General features: G+C 38.4%; 1 protein-coding gene across 4 annotated transcripts in view; it reads left to right on the top strand.

Moving 5' to 3' along the window:
* The window catches only part of MYOCD (myocardin), a 112,754-nt gene that overhangs the window by 26,433 nt on the left and 59,125 nt on the right, over positions 1–27,196 (top strand). For all 4 annotated transcript variants that reach the window (XM_058283461.2, XM_058283459.2, XM_058283462.2 and 1 more), the window contains exon 2: positions 23,547–23,612. In XM_058283461.2, coding sequence (XP_058139444.1) covers positions 23,547–23,612 — 66 coding nt within the window. The remainder of the gene's footprint in view (positions 1–23,546; positions 23,613–27,196) is intronic.

Raw genomic sequence — 27,196 nt, 5'->3', positions numbered from 1 at the left:
TTGTCAAAGAAAATATACCAATAGTCAACAAATCTATGAAAACATGTGCACCTCATTAGAAACACCAAAACAATGAAATACCATTATTACTTACCACATTAGCAAAGCTTTCTTTAAAAAAATAACATCATCCATTGTTAATAAGGATATAGTGAACAAACGATACTTATTTTCTGGAAGAAAAAAACTACTTAAATGTACCATAAAAGGGGATTGATTAAATAAATATCAGAACATAATGAAATACTATGTAGCCATTAAGAATGAGAATCTACATGTACACATAGAAAAAAATTAATAATTAATTTCACTTGCAAGTGAACACAGTATTAAAACATGGTTTCATTATTGTACATAATGTATTTGCTTATTTCTATGCCTGGAAAGATCAAACGATTGATCCAAAAAATATACTAAATATTAACAGTGGTTATCCCTTGCTGGGAGAATAAAGAGCAATTATGTCATTCCTTTTTGCTCATCTCCTTTTTTCTAAATTTTCTACACTACATATGTATTGCTCATGCAATATTTCATGCTTACTAAAACCTAGGAAATTTAAGAGTCTAAAGGAAATCTCTCCCTAGGTGCTTCACTCTCTAGGTAGAGACTGAATTTATGCCTTGGGAGCTCTGCTCAGGCGCATCCCAAAGTTCCTAACCACATAGACCCGAGTGCCTGCTGACTTCCTTTGCGTCTATGGCTTCACATCATAGATGCTCTATCTGCTAGCGATTTCCATACCAAGAATGTTTTTCCCTCTGTGGCATTTGTTCTCAATTACTCTATGACTCTTCCACTGAAGAAACCTCTACTTCCTCTTTCCCTCTGATTTTGTTTGCTTGCTTGTTTGCTTTTTAAGGAAAACTGCCCACAAATGTCTTCTCCACCTCAACTAGGGTGATAGCCTCATCAAGAATAAAGAGAGAGGGAATGGGAAGAGAGGGGCTGTCATGAACTGTGGTTTCCCAAAATTTCCAAAAGCACTGAAACCTGCTTTCATAAAAATATAATAGTGATTGTCATGTCCCAACATATAAAACAGATAAACATGGAGCCATACTGTTTGAAGTTGAAAAGGTGCCCAGAATCCCTGTCTCTTCCATGCTTTCTAAGCAATCCACGTTACCTTCAAGATCAAAAATTTATTTGAACCTAGTGAAAAATAAAAATTATATTTAATCCTTTCCATTAGCAGACATTTCAAACAAAGCCATAAAATATCACCACCTCAGAATTATACAACCGAGTACATTTGAATAAAATACATCCAGGTAACACTTGAAAACCAAATGTGAAACTTTCAGAACTGTGGCTGAATAAGGAAATGTGAAGTTGACATCACAGAATGATAATTCCTCAGAATTTTTTTCCTTTTTAGCTTGCAGGAAGCAAAGTTTCTCAAAGCTACCTTTTCCTCAGAATTGCCTGAAGTGTTTGTTGAAATATATTCTCTACATAGCCCACCAACTGGATTGTTTCTCCAGGCCACTGGGACCTGGGAAATATGTGTGTTTAATCAGGGTCCCAGGTGATATTTATTATCAGGGAAATTGCAGGGTTCCTGACCTACTCTACTCTCCTACTTCTGTTTTTATTGAAATGGGAGGTGCAGAGAGGTTCTGGGATCTGTCTCAAGGAACAGCTATTTTGTGGCAGCGTGGGGTCTAGAATGACATCTGCTATATTCCAGATGAGTAATCCCTTTCTAGAGCACAAAGCTTATCCATACCAATGTTCTTAAATTAAACTAAACTCCCAACAGCCTCCCATTCCTCCTGTTCCACCAGACAGGTAACAGAACGTCTCTTCAAACCCATTGTTTCTCATTCAGGAATGATCTTTGTTGATGGCAAGTGGAAAGTTTTCCATTTGCACCGTTCCCTAGCAATGTGACATTTTCAAACGGTAGCACAAAACTCTTTAAATAGAAAAGATACATTTCCACCCTATCGTGACTCAGTAACAGCCGCGGGATTCTTCTCAAACTTTCCTAAAAATGTCATCTTTGGGCTGGACTCAAGAGGAACATTTCAGCCAAGGAGACACATTTTCCACTCTGTCAGGAATGAACGACCATGGGGTTGGAACATAAAGTGTTTTGCAATCCTCAGAAAAGCAATACTTCTTGCCAAAACCATGGCAACGACTCTGTGTGATGCCGTCAGCCTGGGATCATTCTGGAACCTCATCCTAGCTGGAGGCTAGGCTGGGCTCACCAACCCCATCGGTCTACTGACCTCTGGGCAGTTGAAAGAGGATGGCCCACTGCACAACCATAGGGCTGTGATCTGGAGCTAAGCATCTCCTATGTTGGCATTATCAGAGGCAGGTAGTATGAAACATCCTTCGCATCATGTTCTAGTGACTCCTGATTCTTGATTTGAAAAGGGCCCCCTCAAAGTGGGGGGAATACAGTTAAAAAAAAAAAAAAAAAGATCTAAGATGGCAAGTTCCATTTGGCACTAGCTCCAGGAAGCAGAACTTTAGAGTTGGAAGTCGTAGATTCGATATTTGCTTCCCTGGCCTTGTGTTATCCTCTGGCAGTAACCTGGGCATGAGAAAACAGACCCCTTCAGAGTTACCGTGAGGTTTCAGGGAGATGATTTCTATAAGAACTTCTATCCCAGACGCTTTTCAGTTCTCAGTAGCAATTAGTCCCTTTCACCTTCCTTACCGGGAATTAGCAAAACACAAAGGATTTTTGTCAGAGCAGCAGGAGCAGGAGTAAAGGGAGGGAGAAGGAAAACAGAAAATTGGATTTGTTAATGATGAGCATTACCCAGCAGCCCCTTTTACTGTCCTCTGCCTTACCCCACCCTCTACTCCAAGCACTCTTTACCCCTGCCCCCCGAATCCCCTCTTTCTACAAATGGCATAACCTGGGCGTGACAGGGTTTAAGGCAGCAGGAGACATTTTTAAAGTTATGCATTAGCATCCCCATGGCAACCAAAATCTCCCTCCTCTTCAAATTTCTGTAATCAGAACCAAAGAGGAGAGCTTTCTCCCAAAGGACCCATTATTAATACAACGCTTTAAGGTATCTGACAACTTCGTGAAGTTTAGAAAGTGGTTAGCTCATGAACTCTGTGCCGGTGATCCTGTGAAATAGGTAAGGTAGATATTATTAGTTGCTGATAATATCACTGCTGTACACAGATGAGAATGCTAGGTTTTTAGAAATACATGACTTACCCAAGGCGAAGATGGAATCTACGTTTTTCCATACCCGACACTCTTGCTCCGTCATGCTGCCACCCTTTTGTGTCAAGAAAGGGCTGCCCCTCATGTGGCAGAAAGGGTGTCTATGTGGTAAGATAATAGAAATGTCACAATGTCTATCAGGCCTGTCATTTTCCTCCTCTTCAGGCTGAAACTCTCAAGGGTGTTGCACAGTTGCACCTGGTCCTTATTTTTCTGGGTTATTCTGTATCCTCTCATGGGTCCAGGCAAGTGACATGTTTTTAACTATAACCCCAGATGAAGTGTAGGGAGGGTTTCATTTTTGTTCTAGACTTGGGAACCCAATCCCAGCCCCTAGCTGCATATGGGAATCCTAGTACTGGTCCCCACTCTTCTTGACCCAGAAGTTTCTATCCACTCTTTAATAATGACTATTAAATACAGGGCTGCTTCCTTGATAGGATTTAGATTTATTATTATAGAATATTAAAGGACCCAATTTCCTCCTCTTTGGGGAGGGGTTTGGGGTGATGATGGAACTCATGACTCTGAAGTTCATTTTGGAGAAGAAATAGCCTTGAGTAGTCAAGGAACATTATAAAAGAAGGGTAATATAAGATTATCCCTACCAGGCATAAAGTGTACTATAAACCTAGAACAATTTAATTAATGTGGTCCTGGGACAAGGATAGCCAGGCAGATGAGGGAATTGGAATCAAGAGCCCAGGACTTTTGAGTAAAGAAGCAACTTGGGCACAGACACGCAAACCCAAATTCTGATGACAATAGCCAAAAGAATGCAAAAATACAGGCAGTAAAAAACCGCTTTGATTCTGGAAGCTAAGAAAAATTGGCACTCAAATGCCAAAGCCATAAAGGGGTTTTTGCAGCCCATAAATCATACTGGGATGATGCAAAAAGGACACCAGGAACTAACTTCCCTTCATCTCCCGAAGATAACAATATGGTCCCAAAGGAAGTGAGGGATAGATTCCACGAATGCCTGTGGTTTGTAGGTAGTTAAAACTGGGAGTGGTAGAAAGCATGGCCCAAAAAAGTAACCCTCTGTTTCTCAGCACAACACAGTGCTGCGCACAACATTTAGTGGTATAATTAATACCACTAAATTGTACAGCTGAAAGTGGCTAAAATGGGAAATTGGAGATAGGATTACCATAAGATTCATCAATTGCACTCCTAGGTATATACCCAAAGGAATTGAAACCAGGGACCCAAATAGCTACTTGTATAGCTATGTTCATAGTGGTGTTATTCACAATTGCCAAAAGGTAGAAGCAATCCAAGTGTCCATCAACAGATGAATGAATAAATAAAATACGGTATACACACACAATGGAATATTATTCCATTGTAAAAAGGAAGCACTGATACACTTGACAACGTGAATGAACCTTGAAGATATCATGTTGGATGAAATAAGCTAGGCACTAAAATATTATATGACCTTGCTTATATGAAATACCTATTATAATCAAATTCACAGAGACAGAAAGTAGATTGTTTGTTACCAGAGGTTGGAGGGTGAGTGTAATGCAGAGTTATTGCTTAATGGGTGATTTGGGTAATGGATGTTGGTGGTAGTATCACAATTTTGTTAGTTTAATTATAATACCACTAAATTGTACACTTGAAAATGGCTAAAATGGGAGATTTTGAGTTTTTTATCTGTTACTTCAATAAATTTTTTTTAAAAAGCTCTCTGCTAAGGGAAGAGGATTTGGCTCAACTGATAGAGCGTGTGCCTACCACATGGGAGGTCCAGGGTTCAAACCCAGGGCCTCCTTGACCCGTGTGGAGCTGCCCACATGCAGTGCTGATGCGCGCAAGGAGGGCCGTGCCACGCAGGGGTGTCCCCCGTGTAGGGGAGCCCCATGTGCAAGGAGTGCACCCCGTAAGGAGAGCCACCCTGTGCAAAAAAAACACAACCTACCCAGGAGTGGCACCGCACACAGAGAGCTGACACAGCAAGATGACGCAACAAAAAGAAACACAGAATCCTGGTGCTGCTGACAAGAATACAAGCGGACATAGAAGAACACACAGTGAATGGACACAGAGAGCAGACAACTGGTGGGGGGGGCGAGAGGAGAGAAATAAATAATAAATCTTTTTTAAAAAAAGCCCTCTGCTCGGAGTATTTTTAGCTACAGTAGATGAGTGGAGATTTGCCAAGAGCCCTGAGTACACAAATGGCCACACCGTGGAGAAAGCAGTGAGGGAGAAGCTGCTCTGAAAAGCGTCCGGAGGCAAGAGAGGAGGAGGGAGTCAGGCAATAGCTGACGACAGCTGTGCCCAGAGGGAAGGCAGCTCTGCCTAACGCAGGGCTGGCGGTGTGGCAGAGTTTCCCACAGTGCAGCAGGGGGCAGCCGTAGGGAAGGGATGCGGTCATTCAAGCTCTGACCACTGGCATGGGGATTTGGCCAAACCTGGAGACGAAGCCACCCAGAGACAAATCGACTGCCAAGAGCACCCTGGCCGCGGCTCTCTAGCCACTCTCTTTGGGCTGGGAACACTGACCTGGCAGCCAGCCCTGTAGCTTCGTAGGAAAGGAGGATTGCAGCAGCCTCCAAGTGATAACAGAGCAGCAAGACTGAAGGAAAAAGGTCAGCGCAGCCACGCTTTGCTGGTGAGAAGAAAATCGGAACACCCTTTCAGGAGAGCATTTTGCAACATACACCAAAAGCCTTCAAATGTGGTGTTTTCTATAACCAAACCATTCCACTTCTAGGAATGTATACCGAAGTAATTGTCAAGGATGTAACCAAAAATTAACTACAAAAAAATGGCCACTGCTCTTTGTAATGGAAAAAAAAAATTGGAAGCAAGCTAAATGTCCAATCATGGGCATTGGGTTCAATAGCTTAATAACCAAATATGAATAACCAAAAATGAAATAATACGTAGCCACTAAAATAGCATCTTTTGAAGGATATTAAATGATGTGGGACTATATCTGTGAGTATTGTGAATAAAAAGTAGCTTATTAAAGAATACTCACAATAGGTTTGCAAAAAAAAACATAAGAAAACGGATTTTAATTATATGAATCAAATATTATCAATAGTGTTCTCTAATTCAGAGAGAAGTTGTTTTTTTTTCCTGAAAGCTTTTCTACACTCCGCAGTTTTTCTGCATTGAGGTCATATTGTTTCTGCTTTCCACCCCTTTATCCCTTTGTTCTAAGAGAACAGTTTAGATTGATCTTCCAGCTTACTAACTCATTTTTTGCTCTATTCATTCTGATATCCAGCCATCTATTTGAGTTTATTTTAATGAAGAAAATTTTCCCTGATCGGTAGTTTATTTGTTTTTCTTTTTTTTTTTGGTAATGGGTGAAAGTTCCGTTGCCAGTCTCTGAGAAAGACCTGCCCTATATCTTCATGCTGCTACTTCAGGTCTACGTTCCTTCCTCGGCACATTTGATATCTCTCTGTCATGGTGCTGTCTCTCCTTGCAGGTCAGGTGACTCTGCAGACACTAATTTGGCTGTCAGATGCAATGGTGAGCACAGCCTGCAAGGAAATGCTGCTGGCGCTCGCACTTTCATCCAAGGATTCCAAGGACTGTGACGTAGGGACAGGATGAGTCAGTAGCTAGTTTCGGGCAATGAGGAAATCTTGATCTTCTTGGGTATTGCCAGCAATCCGGAGCCCACCCAAGCTGCCATATTTGCTGCTCCCACCTGGAGGCAGACAGTTTTCCACCCTCATAGCCCATCTGTCCCACTGTGGAGAGGGGCACGTGCATGGTAGAGGTTGACCTCTTGCTTTAGAACCCCAGCTAGCAATCCTGTTGGTTTGAGCCCCTCCTGCTCTGGGGCATGATCGTCTCCAGGTACCGCTTTTGAGTATTCACTTGCATATATCTGGAGATGTTGTTTTCTAATCCAGCCCCACATTCTCTCCATGTCTCAGAGATTCCTTATAGTTTCTGGTCCATTGAGGAATCCTCTTCTTTTTCAGTGGAAGTGTGGATTCATGTAACTCTTGTTTCTGTTATTTCTAGGAAACCAAGGAGTGTGCTCCATCCCCTGTCTTGAAATAGAAAACGTTTTCTACCTTTGCTATTTAAAAAAAAAAGGGGGGGGGGAGGGGAGTATATAAATTGTAACTTAGCACCTAGAAACAGGTCATGGCTTTTATTAGAACTTCAGTAAGTATAGGCAGCATTATAAATCACTCGGCAGGGGTGCTTGGCCAACTACTGGAATATATTAAATGCATATCCTAACCTTAAACCATACACCAAATTCTCATGATCAAACGTGGGGGATATAAACATACGGCAAGCGTTAGACTCAGCAGGAGTCAGACCAGATTTGCGTGGGGAATAGTACTTGCATGGAGGACCACAAATGAGAGAAAAAGGAACCACTGTAGGCTACTTGACAATGTAATAGTGTGAAAATAGGATGTTAAGGAAGTTAGTCTGGTAAAGCTGTGTAGGATGCATGGCAAGGAGACACCCTGCTAGGAAAGGTAGAAGATGGTCTAGATTTGATGTGAATTGGTGGTTCTTAACCTTTTCAGGTCCTAGAGTCTGATTAAGCTCTGATGGAAGTCATAGACAAGTCCACAGAAATATACGCATACATACTGCATGCAGTTTTGGGAGATGAACAGACCTTAAAAAGCTGGTTCTTCGGTGGGAAATGTGTTCTAATTGGCATGTTCATTAACAAAGAGCATATTGGGAGAAATTATGTAACATCCGTCTAATTAAATATTGTGACACTTGTAAAGAGAAAGAATGAGGCCTATATCTATTGAATTGATGTTCATGGTGAACTGTTAAAAGACAAAAACAAGTTACATAATAATGGATGTAGCAAAGTCCTACTTTTTATGGGCATTAAATAAACAGCAGCATTTTTTAAAAAGAGAGAGAGATGGTACTTAGAAAAGACAAGAAAGAAACGGCGGGTGGGGGGGGAAGGGACTAAAAAGATTTTGTATCCAGGGAAAATTGGTTTTATCTCCCCAACTTCTGTTATGGCCCTAATAAGGTCAGAATCTGTCCTATTCACTATTATTGTGCAATGGCAAACCCTATCTTTTACACAGCAGGCAATCAGATGTTTATTGAATGAGAGAATGGATGTAATGTGAGAATGCCTTCAATCTTTCTAACTGTAAAAATTCTGCAAATGATTATGGAATTTTAACCAAGAAAAGAAGAGTATGGAAATAAGTGATGTTTATTAGGACAGTGATATCTCAATATCAGATGCACAGAATAAATTACATCCTCTACCAATTCTTATGTCTCTCCTTATAATGCACTTAGCCCTATTTAAGTTTTATCTTCCCTTTCCTCTGATAATGTATCCTTCTTCCTTTGGGAATTCTGCTAATAAGTTTTCAGGGCCATCTATATGAAGATTATATTCAAATCAACATCCCTGCCCTTAACCATAGGTCAGCCACCTATAGAGCATATTATTTATAATTTCCCAGGACCCCTAAAATTCAAATTATTTAAAATTAATGTTTTCATTTGTCAAATTCACTATAACTTTACTGCAATGCATGCTTTTCAGAGTCCTAGATTTTCAAGTTTCTGCATTATGGTGTTTAAATTTGGGGTCTGTGGACCTCTTTGAGAATCTGATAAGCACTGTGGCCCTTTCCCAAGGGAAAAATGCTTTATATACAGATGTAGCTGTACACATCAGGGAGTTCTTGTATTCCCAACAAAACATCCTAAAATCCCAGATTAGCAGTGCCTTTGACAGATAGTAATATGTGTTTCTCTCTACCGTCATATCATCAGATTCTGCCAATTCTTTATCTTCAAGGTGTCTTTTGTATTTTTCTCTTTCATTTTCATTTCCATTTCAATTGTCAGGTCAATCTAAGCCAAAAAGCTCAATGTCTACAGAACTGAAAAAGCCTTCATGGTGACTGCATCTAACGATGGAAAAACTGTAAATTTTTTCTCTTGTTGTATCAAGAGCTATGACATTAAAAGACAAAATTATTTAGGATTCTCATTTACTGCTGGTGTAACTATGCAGGTTATTTGAGGAAGAGCTCACAAAGCAGCTTATGCCTGTAATATCGCCAGTGAAAACATCTGAACCTAGAGATTTCTTTTCTGGTAGGTTTTGGATAATCAGTGCAATTTCTTGAATAAATACAGAGCTATTCAAATATTCTGTTTCTTCTTATGTAAATTCTGGTAAGTTGAGGTTCTCAAGAAATTTGTCTACATTACTAAGCTGTCAAATTTATTAACACAAAATTGTTAATAATATTCTCCTACATCCATTTTTAAATTTTTACTAGAGAAGTTGTATGTTTACAGAAAGTCATGCGAAAAATATAGTTTACATATACCCACTCACACTCAGTTTTCTCTTTTATTAACATTTTGCATTAGTATAGTGCCTTTGTTATAATTGATGAAATAATGTTATTATAATTAAACTTTTAACTATAATCCATAGTTTACATTAGGGTTTACTGTTTGTGTTGTACAGTTCTACAATGTCTTTTAAAATTATTCTAGCAATATATATAAAACCTAAAATTTGCCCTTTAGCCACATTTAAATACATAATTCCATGCTGTTAACTTCATTCACAGTGTTGTGCTACCATTACCAGAACTTCCATCACCCCAATCAGAAACTCTGTACCAATTAAGCAATAATTCCCCATTCCTTATCCCCACTCTGGCCCCAGGTAATCTCTATTCTAATTTTTAACTCTTTAACTCTGAGTTTAATTACTGCATATCAGTGAAGTCATACAATATTTGTCCTTTTGTGTACGACTTATTTCACTCAACATGATGTCTTCAAGATTCATCCGTGTCTTCACATGTAATATTCTATTGTATGTATATACCACATTTTGCTTATCCATTCATCTGCTGATGCATAATTGGGTTTCTTCCATCTTTTGACAGATGTGAATAATGATGCTATAAAAACATCAGAGAGCAAATATCTGTTTGAGTCCCACTTTCAATTATTTCAAGCATATATCTACAGGTGGGATTGCCAGGTCATATGGTAATACTACACTGAACTTTCTGAGGAACCACCAAACTTTTCCACAGCAACTATACCATTTTACATTCCCACCAACAATGAACAACTGTTCCTATGTCTCCACATCCCCTCCAACACTATTTTTCCTTTTTTATATACCAATAGGCATTCTAGTGGGTGTGAAATGTTATCTAACTGTATTTGATTTTTGTTTAAGGTTTTATTTTTTATTTAATTATCCCCTCTGCCCTATTATTTATGCTTGCTGTCTGTTCTCTGTGTCCCTTTGCTGTGTGCTTTCTATGTCTGCTCGTCTTCTCTTTAGGAGGCACCAGGAATTGAACCTGGACCTCCCATGTGGGAGAGGCAGTCAATCACTTGAGCCATCTCCACTCCCTACTTTGTTGTCTCTCTCTTTGTGTCTCCTCGTTGCATCATCTTGTAGTGTCATCTGGCTGCACCAGTCCATCACACCAGCTTGCTGTCTTGCTTGTCTTCTCCAAGGGGCACTGGGAACCAAACCCAGGACCTCCCATGTGGTAGGCAGGAACTCAATCACTTGAGTCACATCTGCTTCCCTGTAATTTTGATTTGTATTTCCCTAATGGCTAATGATGTTGAGAACATTTTCATGTGCTTTTTTGACCATGTGTATATCGTTTTGGAGAAATATCTATTCAAGTATTTTGCCCATTTTTTTAAATATATTTTTTATTTATTTTTAAAAGATACAGTGATCACATAAAATGTTACATTAAAAAATATAGGAAGTTCCCATATGCCCTACTACCCACACCTCCCTCTTCCCACATCAACAACTTCTTTCATTAGTGTCATACATTCACTGAATTGGTGAATACATTTTGGAGCACTGCTTCACTGCATGGATTATAGTTTACATTGTAATTTACACTCTTCCCCAGGCCATTCAGTGAGTTATGGCAGGATATATAATGTCCATTATCTGTCCCTGCAATATCATTCAGGACAACTCCAAGTCCTGAAAATGCCCCATATCATACTTCCTTTTCCCTCTCCCTGCCTTCAGCAACTCCTTTGGTCATTGCTCCACATCAGTGATATAATTTCTTCCATTGCTAGAGTCACAATAATTCTATAACAGAATACCAGTTAGTGCTCTCTAATCCCTATTCTATTCCTCCATCCTGGGGACCCTGGGGCGGTGATGCCCACTGTATGTCTCAGTTGATAAGGGGCTTCAATCCCACACGGCTGGTGCATGGGACTTTCATGCCTGCGTCTCTAGACTCTCTCAGGTGTGGTTGTTGTCCATCCTCACCTCCCTCTCAGGTGACCTGGGTAAGACCAATGAACTGGAGAATAGAAGCTGCAACACCACTAAGGCTCAGCACCCAGCTGACACATGGACAGCCCAGAGATTCATGACTCCTGTATGTTGCCCATTTTTAAATTGGGTTGTCTTTTCATTGTCGAGTTATAGGAGTTCTTTATCTATTCTGGATTTTTTTTTAAACCCTCATGGTTTCCAAATACTGTCTCCCATTATATGGGTTGCCTTTTTACTTTCATGATAAAGTCCTTTCATGCACAGAAGTTTTTAAAATTTTGATAAAGTCCCAATTATTTATTTTTTCTTTCGTTGCTCAAGTTTTTAGTGTAAAGTCTAAGAGACCATTGCCTAACACAAGATCTTGAAGATGCAGTCGTATGGTGTCTTCAGGTAGATTTATACTTCTTGTTCTCATGTTTAAATCTTTGATCCATTTTTGAGTTCATTTTTTTTATGTGGCAGAAGGTAGAGTTCCACCTTCACTCTTTTGCTTATGAACACCCCGTTTTCCCAACATCCTTTGTTGAAGACTATTCTTTCCCCATTGTGTGGATTTGGCTGCATTGTTACAAATATTGGCCATAGATATGAGAGTTTATTTCTGAATTTTCAATTCACTTCCATTGATCTATATGTGATCTTGTGCCAGTACTATGCTCTTTGATTGTTGTCATTTTGTAGTAAGTATTAGAATTGGGAAATGTGAATCCTCCACTGCATTTTTTTTTCTAAGTTATTTTGACTATTTGGGACCCCTTAGCCTACCATATAAATTTGATGATTAGCTTTTCACCTCTGCAAAGAAGGCTGTTGGAATTTTGATTGGGATTTGGTTGAATGTACAAATCACTGTGGGTATAATTGATATCCATGAGCAGAATTTCCTTCTATTTATATGTCTTTTTTTATTTCTTTTAGCAATGTTTTATAGTTTTCCATGTTTGAGTCCTTTACATCCTTGGTTAAATTTATTCCTAGATATTTTACTCCTTTAATTGCTATTGTAAATGGAATTTTTTCTTGATTTCTTCTTCAGATGTTCTTTAGAGTAGAAACAGTAGTGATTTTTGCATGTTGATCTTGTACCCCACTACCTTGTTGAATTTGTTTATTAGCTTTAAGAACTTTGTTGTATATTTTTTTCAAGGTTTTCTGCATATAGGATCATGCTATCTACAAATAGGGAAAGTTTTGTTTTTTCCTTTACAATGTGGGTATCTTTTATTTCTTTTTCTTGTCTGATTGCTCTAGCTAGAACTTCTAGTACAATGTTGAAGAACAGTGGTGACAATGAGAATCCTTGTCATATTCCTGATCTTAGAGGAAAATCTTTCAGTCTTTCACCATTGAGTATCATGTTAGGTGTGGGTTTTTCATATATGCTCATTATCATGTTGAGGAAGTTTCTTTCTATTCCTAGTTCTCAAAGTGTTTTTATCAAGAAGGGGTGCTGGATTTTGTCAAATGCCTTTTCTGCATCAATTGAGAAAATCAAGTGTTTTTTTCCCTTCATTCTATTAATGTGGTATATTATATTAGTTGATTATCTATATTGAACCACCTTTGCATACTTGGGATAAATCCCACTTATCATAGTGTATAACTTTTTTAATGTACTGTTGGATTTGGTTTGCTGCTTTTTTACTGAGAATTTTTTGCATCTTTATTCATAGGAGATATTCATCTGTAACATTCTATTCTTGTGCAATATTTATCTGGGTTTCGTATTAGTGCAATGTTGGTTTCAATGAATGAGGTAGGAAGTGATTGGACAGGATTGGCTTTAATTCTTCTTGGAACATCTGGTAAAATTCACCAAAGGAACATTTGGTGCTGCACTTCTCCTTGGTGGGAGTTTTTTTTAAATTACTAATTCAATCTCTTGGTACTGGTGTGTTGAGATCTATTTCTTCTTGAGTCAGTGTAGGAAGTTCGTTTTTCTAGGAGTTTCTCCATTCCATCTAGGTTATCTAATTTATTGGCATACAGTTGTTCATGTTCTCATTTTATTTATTTCTGTGGGGTCTGTGGTAATTGCCCCTTTCTATTTCTGATTTAAGTAATTTGTGTCCTCTTTTTTTCTTTGTCAGTCTATCCAAAGATTTGTTGATTTTATTGATCTTTTTCAAAGAATCAAGATTTGGTTTCACTGATTCTTTTTTTTTTTTTTAAGATTCATTTTATTTATTTATTCCCCCTCATTGTTTACAGTTGCTGTCTGCTTTCTGTGTCCATTTGCTATGTGGGCTGTGTCTGCTTGTCTTCTCTTTAAGAGGCACTGGAAAGTGAACCCAGGACTTCCCATGCAGAAAGGAGGCTTTCAACCACTTGAGTCACCTCAGCTCTCTGGTTTGTTGTATCTCTCATTGTCTTTCCTCTCTGTGTCTCTTTTGTTGTGTCATCTTATTGCATCAGCTCATTGCACCTGCCCACTACACCAATTTGCCTTCTTCAAGAGGCACCAAGAACTGAACCCAGGACCTTCCAGGTGGCAGGCAGAAGCCCAATTGCTTGAGCCACATCTGCTTCCTTCTACATATTTTTTAAAATCTCCTTTTCATTTATCTTCACTCTAATCTTTGTGTTCTTTCCTTCTGCTTGCCTTGGGTTTACTTTGCTCATTTTTTTCTAGATCCTCTAGTTGTGAGGTTAGGGCTCTGATTTATGATTCTCCTTCTCCTTCCTTCTCCTTCTCCTTCTCCTTCTCCTTCTCCTTCTCCTTCTCCTTCTCCTTCTCCTTCTCCTTCTCCTTCTCCTTCTCCTTCTCCTTGCACTGAACCTAGGATGTCATACAAGGAAGCAGGTGCTTAACCACTGAGCTACATCTGATCCCCAATGATAGTTAGGTTTGTCATTTGTTTGTTTTTAGAAGGTACTGGGCATCAAATCCCAGACCTTGTAAATGGGAAGCAGGCACTCAGCCACTTGACCTACATCTGCTCTTGTCTTCTTTTTAATGTAAGCATTTACAGCTATAAACTTCCCTCTCAGCACTGCCTTTGCTGCATCGCATAAGTTTGGGTATATTGTGTTTTCATTTTCATTTGCCACATGTTCGTGAATTTTCCAGTTCTTTTGATTTATAGCTTCATTCCATTGTGTGTGATAAAAAAAAAAAGACACACTGTATGATAACAACATTTTTAAAAATGTAACAAGTATTGTTGTGTAAAAGAACATATGGTCAATTCTGGAGAATAACCCATGTGCACTCAAGAATAATGTGTATTTGCTACTGTTGGGTGGTGTTTTCTTTAAATGTCTGTTAGGTGTAGTTGGTTTTTTGTATCGTTCAATTCTTCTATTTCTTTATTGATCTTCAATCTAGATGTTCTATCCATTATTGAAAATGGTGTATTGAAGTATCCTACTATTAACTAATTAGAACTGCTCTCCCTTCAATACTGTCAATATTTGCTTTGTATATTTTGGGGTTCTCCCATTGGGTGCATATATATTTATAGTTGTTATGTCTTCTTGTTTAACTGACACTTTGTAAGTATATAGTGACCTTCTTTGTACCTTGTAGCGATGTTTTTTAAAATTTCTCTCCCCTTCCCATCCCCTCCCAGTCACCTGCTCTCTGTGTCCATTTGCTGTGTGTTCTTTTTGTGTCCACTTGTATTGTCAGTGGCACCAGGAATCTGTGTTTCTTTTTGTTGCACCAGCTCTCCGTGTATATGGCACCACTCCTGGGCAGGTTGCACTTTTTTTGCATGGGGCAGCTCTCCTTACGGGGCTCACTCCTTGCGTGTGGGGCTCCCCTATGCAGGGGACACCCCTGCATGGCGTGGCACTCCTTGCATGCACCAGCACTGTGAGTAGGCCAGCTCACCACATGAGTCTGGAGGCCCTGGGTTTGAACCCTGGACCTCCCATATGATAGGCAGATGCTCTATGAGTTGAGCCAAATCTGCTTCCCATAGCAACTTTTAAGTTAAAGTCTCTTTCATAAGTTATTAGTATAGCTACTCCAGCTCTCTTTGGTTACTATATGCATAATATATTTTCCATCCTTTCATTTTCAACCTACTTGTGTCTTTGAATTTAAGGTCAGTCTCCTATATATATATATAGCATATAATTGGGGCATGCTTTTTTATCCATTCTGCCAATCTCTGCCTTTTGACTGGAGAGTTTACTCCATTTATATTTAAAGTTGCTATTGATAATACAGAACTTTCTTCTACCACTATGCTATTTTATCTTTGTAAGTGTTATACCTTTTTTGTCCCTCAAGTCTTCTGTTAATGCCTACTTTCATATTTATTTGATGTTTCATATTATAATATTTTTATTGTAATATTTTGAGTTCTCATTTCCTTCCGTTTATGTTTTTCATATATTTTCTTTGAGGTTACCATAGGGTTAAATGTAGCATACTAAATCTATAACACTCACATTTGATTTGATACCCACTTAGTTCCAATAACATACACATTCACTATTCTTATACCCCCCCATCCTCCCACCTTTTGTTGTACTTGTTAGAAATTACTTCTATTTCTTTATGCCACTTTGAATCACTGTCTGGTGTTCTTTCTTTTCAGTCTGAAGAACACACTCTAGGATCCCTTGTAGGGCATCATCTAGTGATGATGAATTCCCTCAGGTTTTGTTTACTTGGGAATATCTTAGTCTTTCCATTGTTTCTGAAAAATGGTCTCACTTGACACAGAATTCTTGGTTGACAATAGTTTTCTTTCAGCACTTCAAATATCCCACCCCACTGCCTTCTTGCCTCTATGGCTTCTGATAAGTAATCACACTTAATCTTATTGGGACTCCTTTGAATCTAAAATGTTGCTTTTCTCGTATAGTTTTTAGATCTCTCTCCTTGGCACTGGCATTTGACAGTTTGTCCACTATGTATCTTGGCATGGTTCTCTTTGAGTTTATCCTGTTTGGGGTTCATTGGGCTTTTTGAATGTGCATATTGTCTTTCATTAAATTTGGGAAGTTTTCTGCCATTATTTCTCTGAATATTCTTTCCTTTCTCTCTTTGTTTTCCTTCTGGGTCACCTATAGTGCATATATCGGTACACTTGATGTTTCACAGGTCTCTTAAGCTCTTTTCACTTTTTTCTTTCTTTTTTCTTTCTGCTCCTCAGACTGAATCATTTCAATTGCCTTGTCTTCAAGTTCACTGATTCTTTCATCTGCCAACCCCTATCTAGTGTTGAAACCCTCTAGGGAATTTTTCAACCCCACTACTTCTCTTTAGTTCCTTTTCATAATTTTTACCTCTTTATGGAAATAATCATATTGTTCAATCATTGTTTTCCTGATATCCTTCATTTCTTTCTCTCTGTTTTCTTTCCTTTATTTCCTTGAGTATATTGAGCATTTTTTTTAAGTGTTTGTCCTGAATGTCCAAAGTCTGTTCTTCACTGATGGTTTCTGGATTTTTGTCTTGTTCCTTTGGGTGGGCTATCATTTCCACTTTCTTTGTCTTGTAATCTTCTGTTGCATGATGTACATTTTAATATTTTAAAATGTTAACTGTGGGATTTAGTACCCTGATTTGCCTGTTCCTTAAGTTTGTATCCAGTTAGTGATATGAGAGAGATTTTTTGCCATAGGAGCTAACAACAACAATAAAAATGCAAAAATATCTTTGACAGTCTTTGCAAATTTGCTCTGCATTAGCTAGTGCTCTCCTTCAGGATTTAGCCCCCTTATCAAGGCCAGGCTGAGGCAAAGGTGAAATGCAGAGTCCTTTCTGTCTTTTCTGAGCCTGTGTCTTGCTTATGGCCTTAGGACTTTTCCCTTTTACAGGAATTCCAATGCCCCCTCTATTCCTGATGATAGACCTTCTCCCCCTCTCAGGCACTTTTATAATATTAAAGCAGAAAATCCTTTGCCCCAGGTCACTTTGATTTAATTTTTTTCTACCTTGCTTTAGCCATTTGGCAAGCTGCATCTACCTACAGTGCAAATTTCGTTTCCCAGTTTTTTCTTTCAGGCTGCCACCTGGTAGATTGGCACTGATATATAGGCACTGCAGTATGTGCATAGGGATTAATTTTCTCATTCTGGAACAAGGCTAGTAACCTACACTGTGGCAGGGAGGGATAAGGGAAGAACCATCAAGAAAACCATGATTTTCTCCTACCAATTTTTTTAAAGATTTATTTTATTTATTTATCCCCACCCCACCCCATTGTTTGTGCTCACTATCTGCTCTCTGTGTCCATTTGTTGTATGTTCTCTTGTCTGCTCATTTTCTCTTTAGGAGGCACTGGGAATCAAACTTGGGTCCTCCTATGTGAGAGAGAGGTGTTCCATCACTTGATCCTCCTCAGCTCCCTTGTTTGTGTCTCTCATCCCTGGTTTGTGTACCTTTGTTGTGTCTCTCATTGTCTTTCTTCTTTGTGTCTCTTTGTTGCATCATCTTGTTGCATCAGCTCACTGCACTTGCCCATTGTGCCAGCTCATTATCTTTTTTTTTATTTTAGATTTATTTTTATTTATTTAATTCCCCTCCCCTCCCCTGGTTGTCTGTTTTCTGTGTCTTTTTGCTGCGTCTTGTTTCTTTGTCCGCTTCTGTTGTCGTCAGTGGCACGGGAAGTGTGGGTGGCACCATTCCTCGGCAGGCTGCTCCCTCCTTCGCGCTGGGCGGCTCTCCTTATGGGTGCACTCCTTGCGCATGGGGCTCCCCTACGCAGGGGACACCCCTGTGTGGCACTGCACTCCTTGCGCGCATCAGCACTGCGCATGGGCCAGCTCCACACGGGTCAAGGAGGCCCGGGGCTTGAACCGCGGACCTCCCATGTGGTAGACGGACGCCCTAACCACTGGGCCAAAGTCCGTTTCCCTGTGCCAGCTCATTATCTTGCTCATCTTCTTCAGGAGGCACCAGGAACCAAATCTGGGACCTCCCATGTGGTAGGTGGGAGCTCAATCTCTTGACCCACATCACTTCCCTCCTACCAATGTTTAAAGCTGCATTTTTTTTTTATTTAGCACTTGCCCAGGGCACTGTTTATCAGAGTTCTGAGTAAGATTTGCTAGCTGTTCAAACATTCTGTGAGAGAATGGCACCCTGAAATACCTTACACTGACATCTTGGTCAGCTGGAAGTCACTCCTATTACACTTTAACATTAAGGACCCATTGTTATAACCCTGGTTTAATTACTGATATTGGTTATTTCTATTTTCTCTATTTTTTTCTTGATCGGTCTAGCTAGGGGGTTGTCAGTTTTATTGATCTTTTAGATGAAACATCTTTTGGCTTAAAAAAATCTTTTTTTACTCCTTGTCTGCTTTCTATTTTGAGGATTTCTCTTCTTATCTTTGTTATTTTCTTTCTTTTACTTTTTTTGGGTGTATTTCATTTTTAGCTTCTTAAGGTGGAATCTTAGATCACTGATCTTAAACCTTTTTCATTTTCTAATATAAGTATTAAAAATTCTACATTTCTCTCTAAGCCCTGCATTAGTTGTATCTCATAAATTTTAATATATTTTTTCATTATCATTCAGATCAAAATAGTTTCTCTTGTGATTCCTTCAACTGATGAGATATTCAGAAGTGTATTGCCAAATATTTTCCTAAATAGCATGTTCTTTTTATGTCTAATTAATTCCAGTGTAATCACAGAATATTCTCTATATGAAGTCAATCTTTTAAAATGTATCAAGAGTTATAGTATAGCCCAGCATAACTTGTCGAATGTACCATATGCACTTGAAAAGAATGTTTATCTGCAGTTGTTGGTTGTAATGCTCTATAATTATCACTTAAATCCAGATGTTTGATAGTGTTGTTTAAATCCTTTATGTCATTAGTGAGATTTTGTTTAGTTCTGTCAAATGTTGGTACTAGTTCTATCATTTGATATAACTATGATTTTTAAATAGTATATTTATCTCTTTCACTCTGTCATTTTTGTTTCACATGTTTTGAAGCTCTTATTAGGAATAGCATAACCACTTAAAATTGCTATACTTTTGTTATTTTTATTTTATTTTATTTTTTAATTTTATTTATTTATTTCCCCCCCGCCCCGGTTGTTGTTCTCTGTGTCTATTTGCTGTGTCTTCTTTTGTCCACTTCTTTTGTTGTCAGCAGCACAGGAATCTGTGTTTCTTTTTGTGGCATCATCTTATTGTGTCAGCTTTCCTCGTGGGCGGCGCCATTCTTAGGCAGGCTGCATTTTCTTTCGCGCTGGGCGGCTCTCTTTACGGGGCGCACTCCTTTGCGCGTGGGGCTCCCCTACGCGGGGGACACCCCTGCGTGGCACCGCACTCCTTGCACACATCAGCACTGTGCATGGGCCAGCTCCACACGGGTCAGGGAGACCCGGGGTTTGAACAGCGGACCTCCCATGTGGTAGGTGGATGACCTCCCATGTGGTAGGCGGGCGGCCTAACCACTGGGCCAAGTCCGCTTCCCGCTATACCTTTTTTATAAATTGACTCTTATAATTAGGAAATGTTCCTCTCTGTGTCTGGTAATGACCTATGTTATCTGATGTTAACATAGCCACTCCAGATTTCCTGTGCTTACTGTTTGCATGGTATATCTTTTTTCCATCTATTTACTGTCAGTCAATCTGAGTCTTTAGATTTAAAGTATGTCTCTTATAGACTGTGGTAATTGGATATTGCTTTCTTTTTAATTCATTCTGATAATCACTGCCTTTTAATTATTCAGATTATTAAATGTAATTTAATTATTGATGTGATTGGATTTGGATCAACCATTTTATTTGTGTTCTGTTTGTCCCTTCCAGTTTTTGCCCCTATATTCCTGCTTTCCTACCATCTTTTGGATTATTTGATTATTTTTAGCATTTGCATTCCAATTTAATGTTGGCCTTTTAGATATACTTCTTTGAAGTTTCTAATAGCTGTTTTAAGGATTACAATATACATCATTAATAATACACAGTCTATCTATAGTTAATATTATACCACTGCATGTAAAGTGTAGATGTCTCGCAATAGTAAAGGCCCTTTATCAACTCTTCTCCCCCTTTATTTCATCCTTTATATTATAGATGTCACCTGGATTACCTGCTCTTAAAACATCACAAGACAATGTCATAATTTTTCTCTAAATGGTCATGTGTATTTTTTAAATTTTAAGAGGAAAAGGAAAGTATTTTATATTGACCTAGATGTTCACCATTTCTGATACTTTTTATTCTTTCCTGAATATCCAGATTTCCCTCTGGTATCATTACTCTCAACCTGAAGAATTTCCTTTAGCATTTCCTGTAGTGAAGTTGGCTGGAAACAAATTCTCTTATTTTCACTTTACTGGAAATATCTTTATTTCACCTTCATCCCTGAAGAATATAATTTCTATATATATTGAATTCTGGTTGACAGTTTTTTTGGATTTTTTGTTTGTCTTCTGGCTTCCATAGTTTCTCACGAGAAGTCCATGGTCATTCAAATCAATGTTTCCCCTTATATACATAATGTGCAGTTTTTCCTAGCTCTTTTCAGGATTTGCTCTTTATCCTTCATTTCCATTTTCAGCTATTGAGTATATATATGGTTTTTATGTTATAAAAGTTATGTGCAGTCTTCATGAATTTATATTGTTTGGGATTTGCTGTACTTTTTGAGTCTTTACATTTATGTCTTTCACCAAATTTGGGTCATTTTTGGCCATTATTTCTCTTTTTGCTCTCCTTCTGGTACTCTATTTTTTGTTAGACTTTTCTATTTTGTCCCATAGATCTCTGAGACTTCATTTTTTTTATCTTTCTACTCTCTCTTGTTCAACTTGGATAATTTCTATTGATCTGTCTTCAAGCTTACTGACCTTTCCTTTGATAACCTTTTTAATATAAATTTTTATTTCATGTGTTCTATTCTTAAGACTTAATATTTCCATTTGGTTTCTTTTATGTTTTTTCTGTATGTCTACAGAGATATCCTATATTTGTATTTATTTCAAGCATGTTTTCATTGGCATCATTAAACATAGTTGAAAATTACTTTAAAGCCTTTGATCATTCACACATTTGGGTCATCTCAAAATTTGTATCTGCTTATTATCTTTCTCATTTAGAATGGGTCACATTTTCCTGGTTCTTTATGTGTAGTGTAATTTTTTTGTGTGTACAAGACATTTGGAATCTAATGTAATGTAGACTCTCAGTTCTATATAATCCTTTAGAGAATGCTAATGCTGTTGTTTGTTTGTTTGTTTTAGCAGACAACCTGGGTAGGTTCAAAATTTCTCTTTTGCTTATGTGTAGAAAGGTTCAAATATCAGTTCAATTCTTTAAGCATTTGCTGTGCTGCTTCGAGTTTCTCCCATGGAAATGTTATTCAAGGATCAATCTAAGAGTTGTGGGAATTCATACAAAGAGATAGGGAATCCCCTTATCCAGCTCTCTCCACTCCATGATTATCCTTTCACTCTCTGGCACCCAGACATCATTGTCTCAGTACCTTTTCCATCTTGCCAGAAAGATGTACAGCTTTTCTATTGGAGTTTTAGTTGCCTGTGGTCTTCCAGTCCATTTCTATGCACCACCCTTAAAGCAAAGATCTCAAAATGGGAAACTGACCCCAATGCAAGTGACCTCTCCAAGTTTAGACTCTACAATCTGCCTGATTTTGTTAACTCTTTAGAATACTCAGGTACTTTTCATATTTTGTCCAGAGATTATAATTTTTATTAGTGGGTGTGTTGGGCTGAAGGGGGCTTAAACAGCAAAACTTTCATATCATTTTTAGATTTCCACAAAAAATTCAGTTCTCTTTGTAGTCATCTTAAAATGGAGGCTCATGAGGTTTATTTAATGAAGCACAGCCTGGTAACCAAAATTAATTAAAAACAATTCAAACATTTTTTATCTCTCCCAAAGAAAGCTGTAAAGGATCCAATTCAAAACCCATAGCAACCCCTTTTTAAACTGTTTTTCTCCATTTCTCTAACTTTCAGTGTATCTTAAAACTGCTTTTTCTGAGGCCTCACACTGAAATACTAAATATACTTGAAATTCATCCCGCATATTTTTCTTGTTTTTTCCCCTTCCCTCTAATTTCTTCTTTATAAAAGGAGTTCTTGCCCTCCCTTTTTGTTGTGTGCTAATTAAACCAATCCTGCTCCATGAAAATATCTTCTCTTTTTACAATTGTCCTGTGTAACTTAAACCCAGGAACCAAGATGGCAAACCCAACTGCCACCACCCCCACCTCAAGAAAATGGGGCAGAGCTGAATGTCCAAAGATAGAATGTGTTTGGGGTGGGGATGAGGGGAAGGAGAAAATTGCAAATACTGCATTCATAATTTTATATATTTTTTTGCTATATATATGTGATACATAATTTATTTGTGCTACATATACTAACAAAATTTTATAATGTAAAGTCTATAAAAATTATATTGTAATTTTTCTAAGCAAAGCATAACTCCAATATCCCCTTCTTTGAATTCCAAGGTGGATTCCTGATTCTTTCATTATGCCATTATTTACTGATGACCTCTTGCACTCTACTAAGCAAATTACACACTTTTTTTATCAAACTTTATAGCAACAGTGCAGAGTAGGCATTGTTCCCATTCACATATGAGGAAACTGCGGGTCAGAGAAGTTAAGCAACTTGCCCAGAGTTAGACATCTACTAAAGTGGTTGAGACAAGATTTGGACCCAGGTTGGACTCTAAAACCTATGCTTTTTAAAATTCTCTCTCCTCTTTCAAAATCTCAGGTTGCCACCCAAGCAATATTTGATGATATTCATCTCCCAAATGGTGTTTTGGAGAGAGAGGGAGCATGGAGTCGTGAAATGAACATTCACTTCAAAAAAGGAATCAGATGTTCTAATCCTAGCTACTTACCAATTTGCTGCAAATTCCTGCCAACTCTCAGCTTCTCTGACCCTTCTTTCTCCACGTCTAAAACAGAAATAACATCCACTTTGCAATAACTTTCAGAACGGATCTAGGAATAAAATGAGAAGGGAGATGAAAACATAATGAAAATATAAATGATTATAATCATAACAAATACAAGGGTTAAATAGGCCCATCTCACAAATTAACACTTCCTTTTCTAAGTTTTACAGTTACGGCTTCAACAGAGAAGGACCCAGGAACAACTGGCTAACCAAGGCATAATACCACGTGAGTACCTGTGCCTCTTATTTACCAGCGTGTTGCAGTAGGAACATGTGATTTGGGAACTGGAAAGCACCTCAGAAGTCATGTAGACTAACGCACCATATTGGTTTCCCAAGATCCTCATAGAATCTGTGTTAGCAGAAACCTTAGATACTTTGCCCCAATTTCTACTCTCCTTCAGAGGGCTTCCCTCCAATGATGGGGTTTGGGCCTAAAATTCCAATGTTGGGTTTGGTTTTAAGTTAAATACTATTCACTATGGGTTTCACCACCCTTCCTCATCCTACTTATAAAGTTGGATATAATCATTATCCTTTCTAAAAGCATCAGCCACATAATCCTTTTCTCACCTCCCAGGTTTCAGACATGTTTGGTATACCCCAGTCCAACATTAATTGAATATCATCAAGTGCTTCCTTTCTGGAACATTGAGTAGCAATGCCATTCTAGCATAATTAGTATAATATTGAACTTCTGACCATAATCTGGGTTAAAGAGGAAGGATTTTCATCTTTTAAAGGATAGATTTGAAATCTCCTACCAATTCATGGTTATCTAAAGAGATGTGGAAATTTGCTAGATGAATGAAGTTGGAGTTTCAGCTCCTTTTTAGGTGATACCTTTTAACTTCCTCCCCAAGAAAATTTAAAATCAAGATCCATAATGGCACTTGCAGAAACCCAGGCCCTGCATCACATTGTGGTGACTATTGCTTCAGAGTTTAGTAGGCAATAAGTGGAAGTGTGCACTTGATAAGTTGTCTTGAAATTAGTGCATTTAGAGCCCCATGATCCATGATCTAAAAATCTTAAGTATGGTCTGTGCTTCAGATCTAGAGCAGAACAAGAATTTTCAGGCCTTTTCTTTTGTAATTCAAAAGTATCTCTTTGTTAATGTCTGAACTCTACAAATGGTCAACTGTAGGTGACATTATAGTGGAACAATCCTTTTAGAGGTTTGCTGAGGAAAAATCAAACAACTCACCCTGCAATTTAAAGGCTATTGGAGCAATATATGCAAATATGAAGAGATAGGGAAGGGCAAGTTTATATGTGGCCTGCATTCTCATATTTTGCCCTACTATGGAGGTACTAAAGAACAGAAAGGTTAGGTAAATATGATTTCACTCAAAAATGACCAGATTAGTCATTTTCTAAAACCTATTGCTAATGTGTAGAATCTAATTTGTTTAACCATTATCTAGAAGAATGGTTCACAAAGAGTGTTTTGTAGGCAAATACAGATCTATGAACGTCCTCCCAGCAGACCCAATCTAGCACCACGTGACCTTAAATATGTCAGTGCTATGAAAACAATCTGTTATCTGACTGTCAATCCTTTTCTCCTTAATTCTGGAAAGGCAAATGGAGTAGATAGACTCAGGATCTTCAAGTCAGCCCAGGGTCTCCAAGACTGATTTAAAGTTGGACCCATGTGCTTATTAATATTCTTGGTCTGCATCTTGCAGCTGGCATTTCAATGATAACAAGCTTTCTTTGAGGTTTATGGGATTAAATCACTGGAAATCAGTAAATACACCCAATAAAAATAAGAATTAACCTTTGATACATTTTAAACTAACACCTCTGATGTAAACTATGTGAATCAAATGTCCATCTGTGTATTAGGGCCCATTGCACATACGTTTTGTTCTCCAGGGTTTTCAGAATTAAATAGTGTACATATTAAAGAAATACCACTCCACAGAAATTACGCATGCAAAGTCCATTCTATCATTAAGTTATTTCTGGGGGAAAAAACTCCTAAAAATAATGAACTGATTTTTTTTTTAAATCAGCAAAATGATAAAGGTTAATTAAGAGTCAGGTTGTCCCTAGTCTTCAGCCACCACCTCTCAGCCAGGCTTTCCAAGGACATAGATTCTGCTGTGAAAAGTGTCAAATCCATGGCAAGGCACACACCCTAGGCCCATCCTATACAGTATCTCTTTGGCCCTGCTCTTTTCAGAGAACTGGATACAGGAGGAATCTCTTCTCTGGCTGAGAGATGGGGAAAAGAGATGTTTAGCCTCTCCAGCCCAATCCAAGATTAAACATGCAATCCAAATCCAGTGCATAACAGCATGTGTTTACTCAGGCACCCAAGGGTGCTTGTGTAAATGCAAATGACAGGGAGAAAGAAAGAGGAGGCAAAAGTTTCAGGGTCTCTTCAATTCATTAATTCAACAAAATTTTCTTATAAACCAGTCTAGGTGCAGGGAACTGAGCCCCGCCCTGTGGGGACAACAGAAACAGTGAGTAAGATGTTCTCCAGAGAGATTCCACTCTTCAAGGGAGCAGGTGATAAGAAGGCACATAAGTATAGTTTACGGTGGAACACACCATGTTCTACAAGAGAGCTTTTATTCATTCTTTACTTGAATTCTAAAAGTAGGAAGTAAAGAAGAAAGGAGAGAAAAGAAAGGAGGGAGGAAGAAAAGTTAATAGTCATTAGAGATCAATACTGATTGATCAGTATGGTTTTCAATATGTTTTCACCGCTAAAGAAAATTTATATCATCCCCAAGTATGTGTAAGATCTCGTAAAAGCGCTGAGTGGCTGAAACAGCACTGGGGCGCTCTGCCCTACCTGCCCAGCTTCCTTCCATTCATCACAGAAGCCCCCCAAGTATCCCCCATAGAGGGTCCAGTTCTCTTTGGAATAGAGTTTGAAAACCCCTGACCTAGTCCAATCCCCAGTATCTTTACTGTTTGTGACACTGAAGCTGAGGAGGCCTAAGTCCAATGTTGTCCCATCCTCTGCAAATTTAGATCATGAGAATTTAATTGCATGCAAAATAGAAGTATTAATAGAATCCCAATTCACCCATCAGATCTGCAATAGTTATAATTATCTTCCAAATTTTAAAAACTTGTCATAAATTGCCTAAATTCCTAACTGTTGGCCAAGTGAATTGTAAATTGTCTTCATGTTATTTTCATGTAGCAGTAGTTTTCAGCTGCTCAACAGGAACACCTGCCATCTGTTGGCAGAATTACTCTTGAATTTTGTTAGTTTTACATCAAATTAAATCTCCAGAGCTTGTCCATTGCAAAAATGCAGCCCCCTTCCCTGATATGGCAGAACCAGGCCTCTGATCCCTGGCTAGGCCTCTTTTCTCAGATGTTCAAAAGTAATCCCTGGACTTTAAAAGTACTTACTGAAGTTGCTATCATAAGCTATTTTATGCTGCAGAAATTCAGTTAAAATAAATTAAAATGAAACCTGTGAACATGGCAAGGATAAACCAAATATTTTTAATGAAATGGCTCTGGGTTCTACATCACAATTTGTGCTATACCATGACCAATTTGGGATTAAAAAATTCCACTGATTTAGCTGTATAGCAGATTTCACTTCATTGCACACCAAAGCAATGATTAAATGATGCGATGAGTTCCTCCCCACACACATGCACATACCCACTTCCACCCTGCCCTGATTCCAATGAACTGAATCACGGAAAATTTTCAGGTGACTAGTGGAACTCCTCTTGCATATGCCTCCTGAAGACTTTGTGGTTGTCCTGAGTAACAGAAGGTCCACAGCAACTAGCAGCACATTCTATTTTATAATTCCTTTAATCA

This window comes from Dasypus novemcinctus, chromosome 21 (assembly GCF_030445035.2).
Source record: "Dasypus novemcinctus isolate mDasNov1 chromosome 21, mDasNov1.1.hap2, whole genome shotgun sequence".
NCBI classification, from domain to species: Eukaryota; Metazoa; Chordata; class Mammalia; order Cingulata; family Dasypodidae; genus Dasypus; species Dasypus novemcinctus.
Note: the sequence above shows the minus strand (reverse complement) of the source record. Positions and strands in the feature narration are given on the sequence as shown.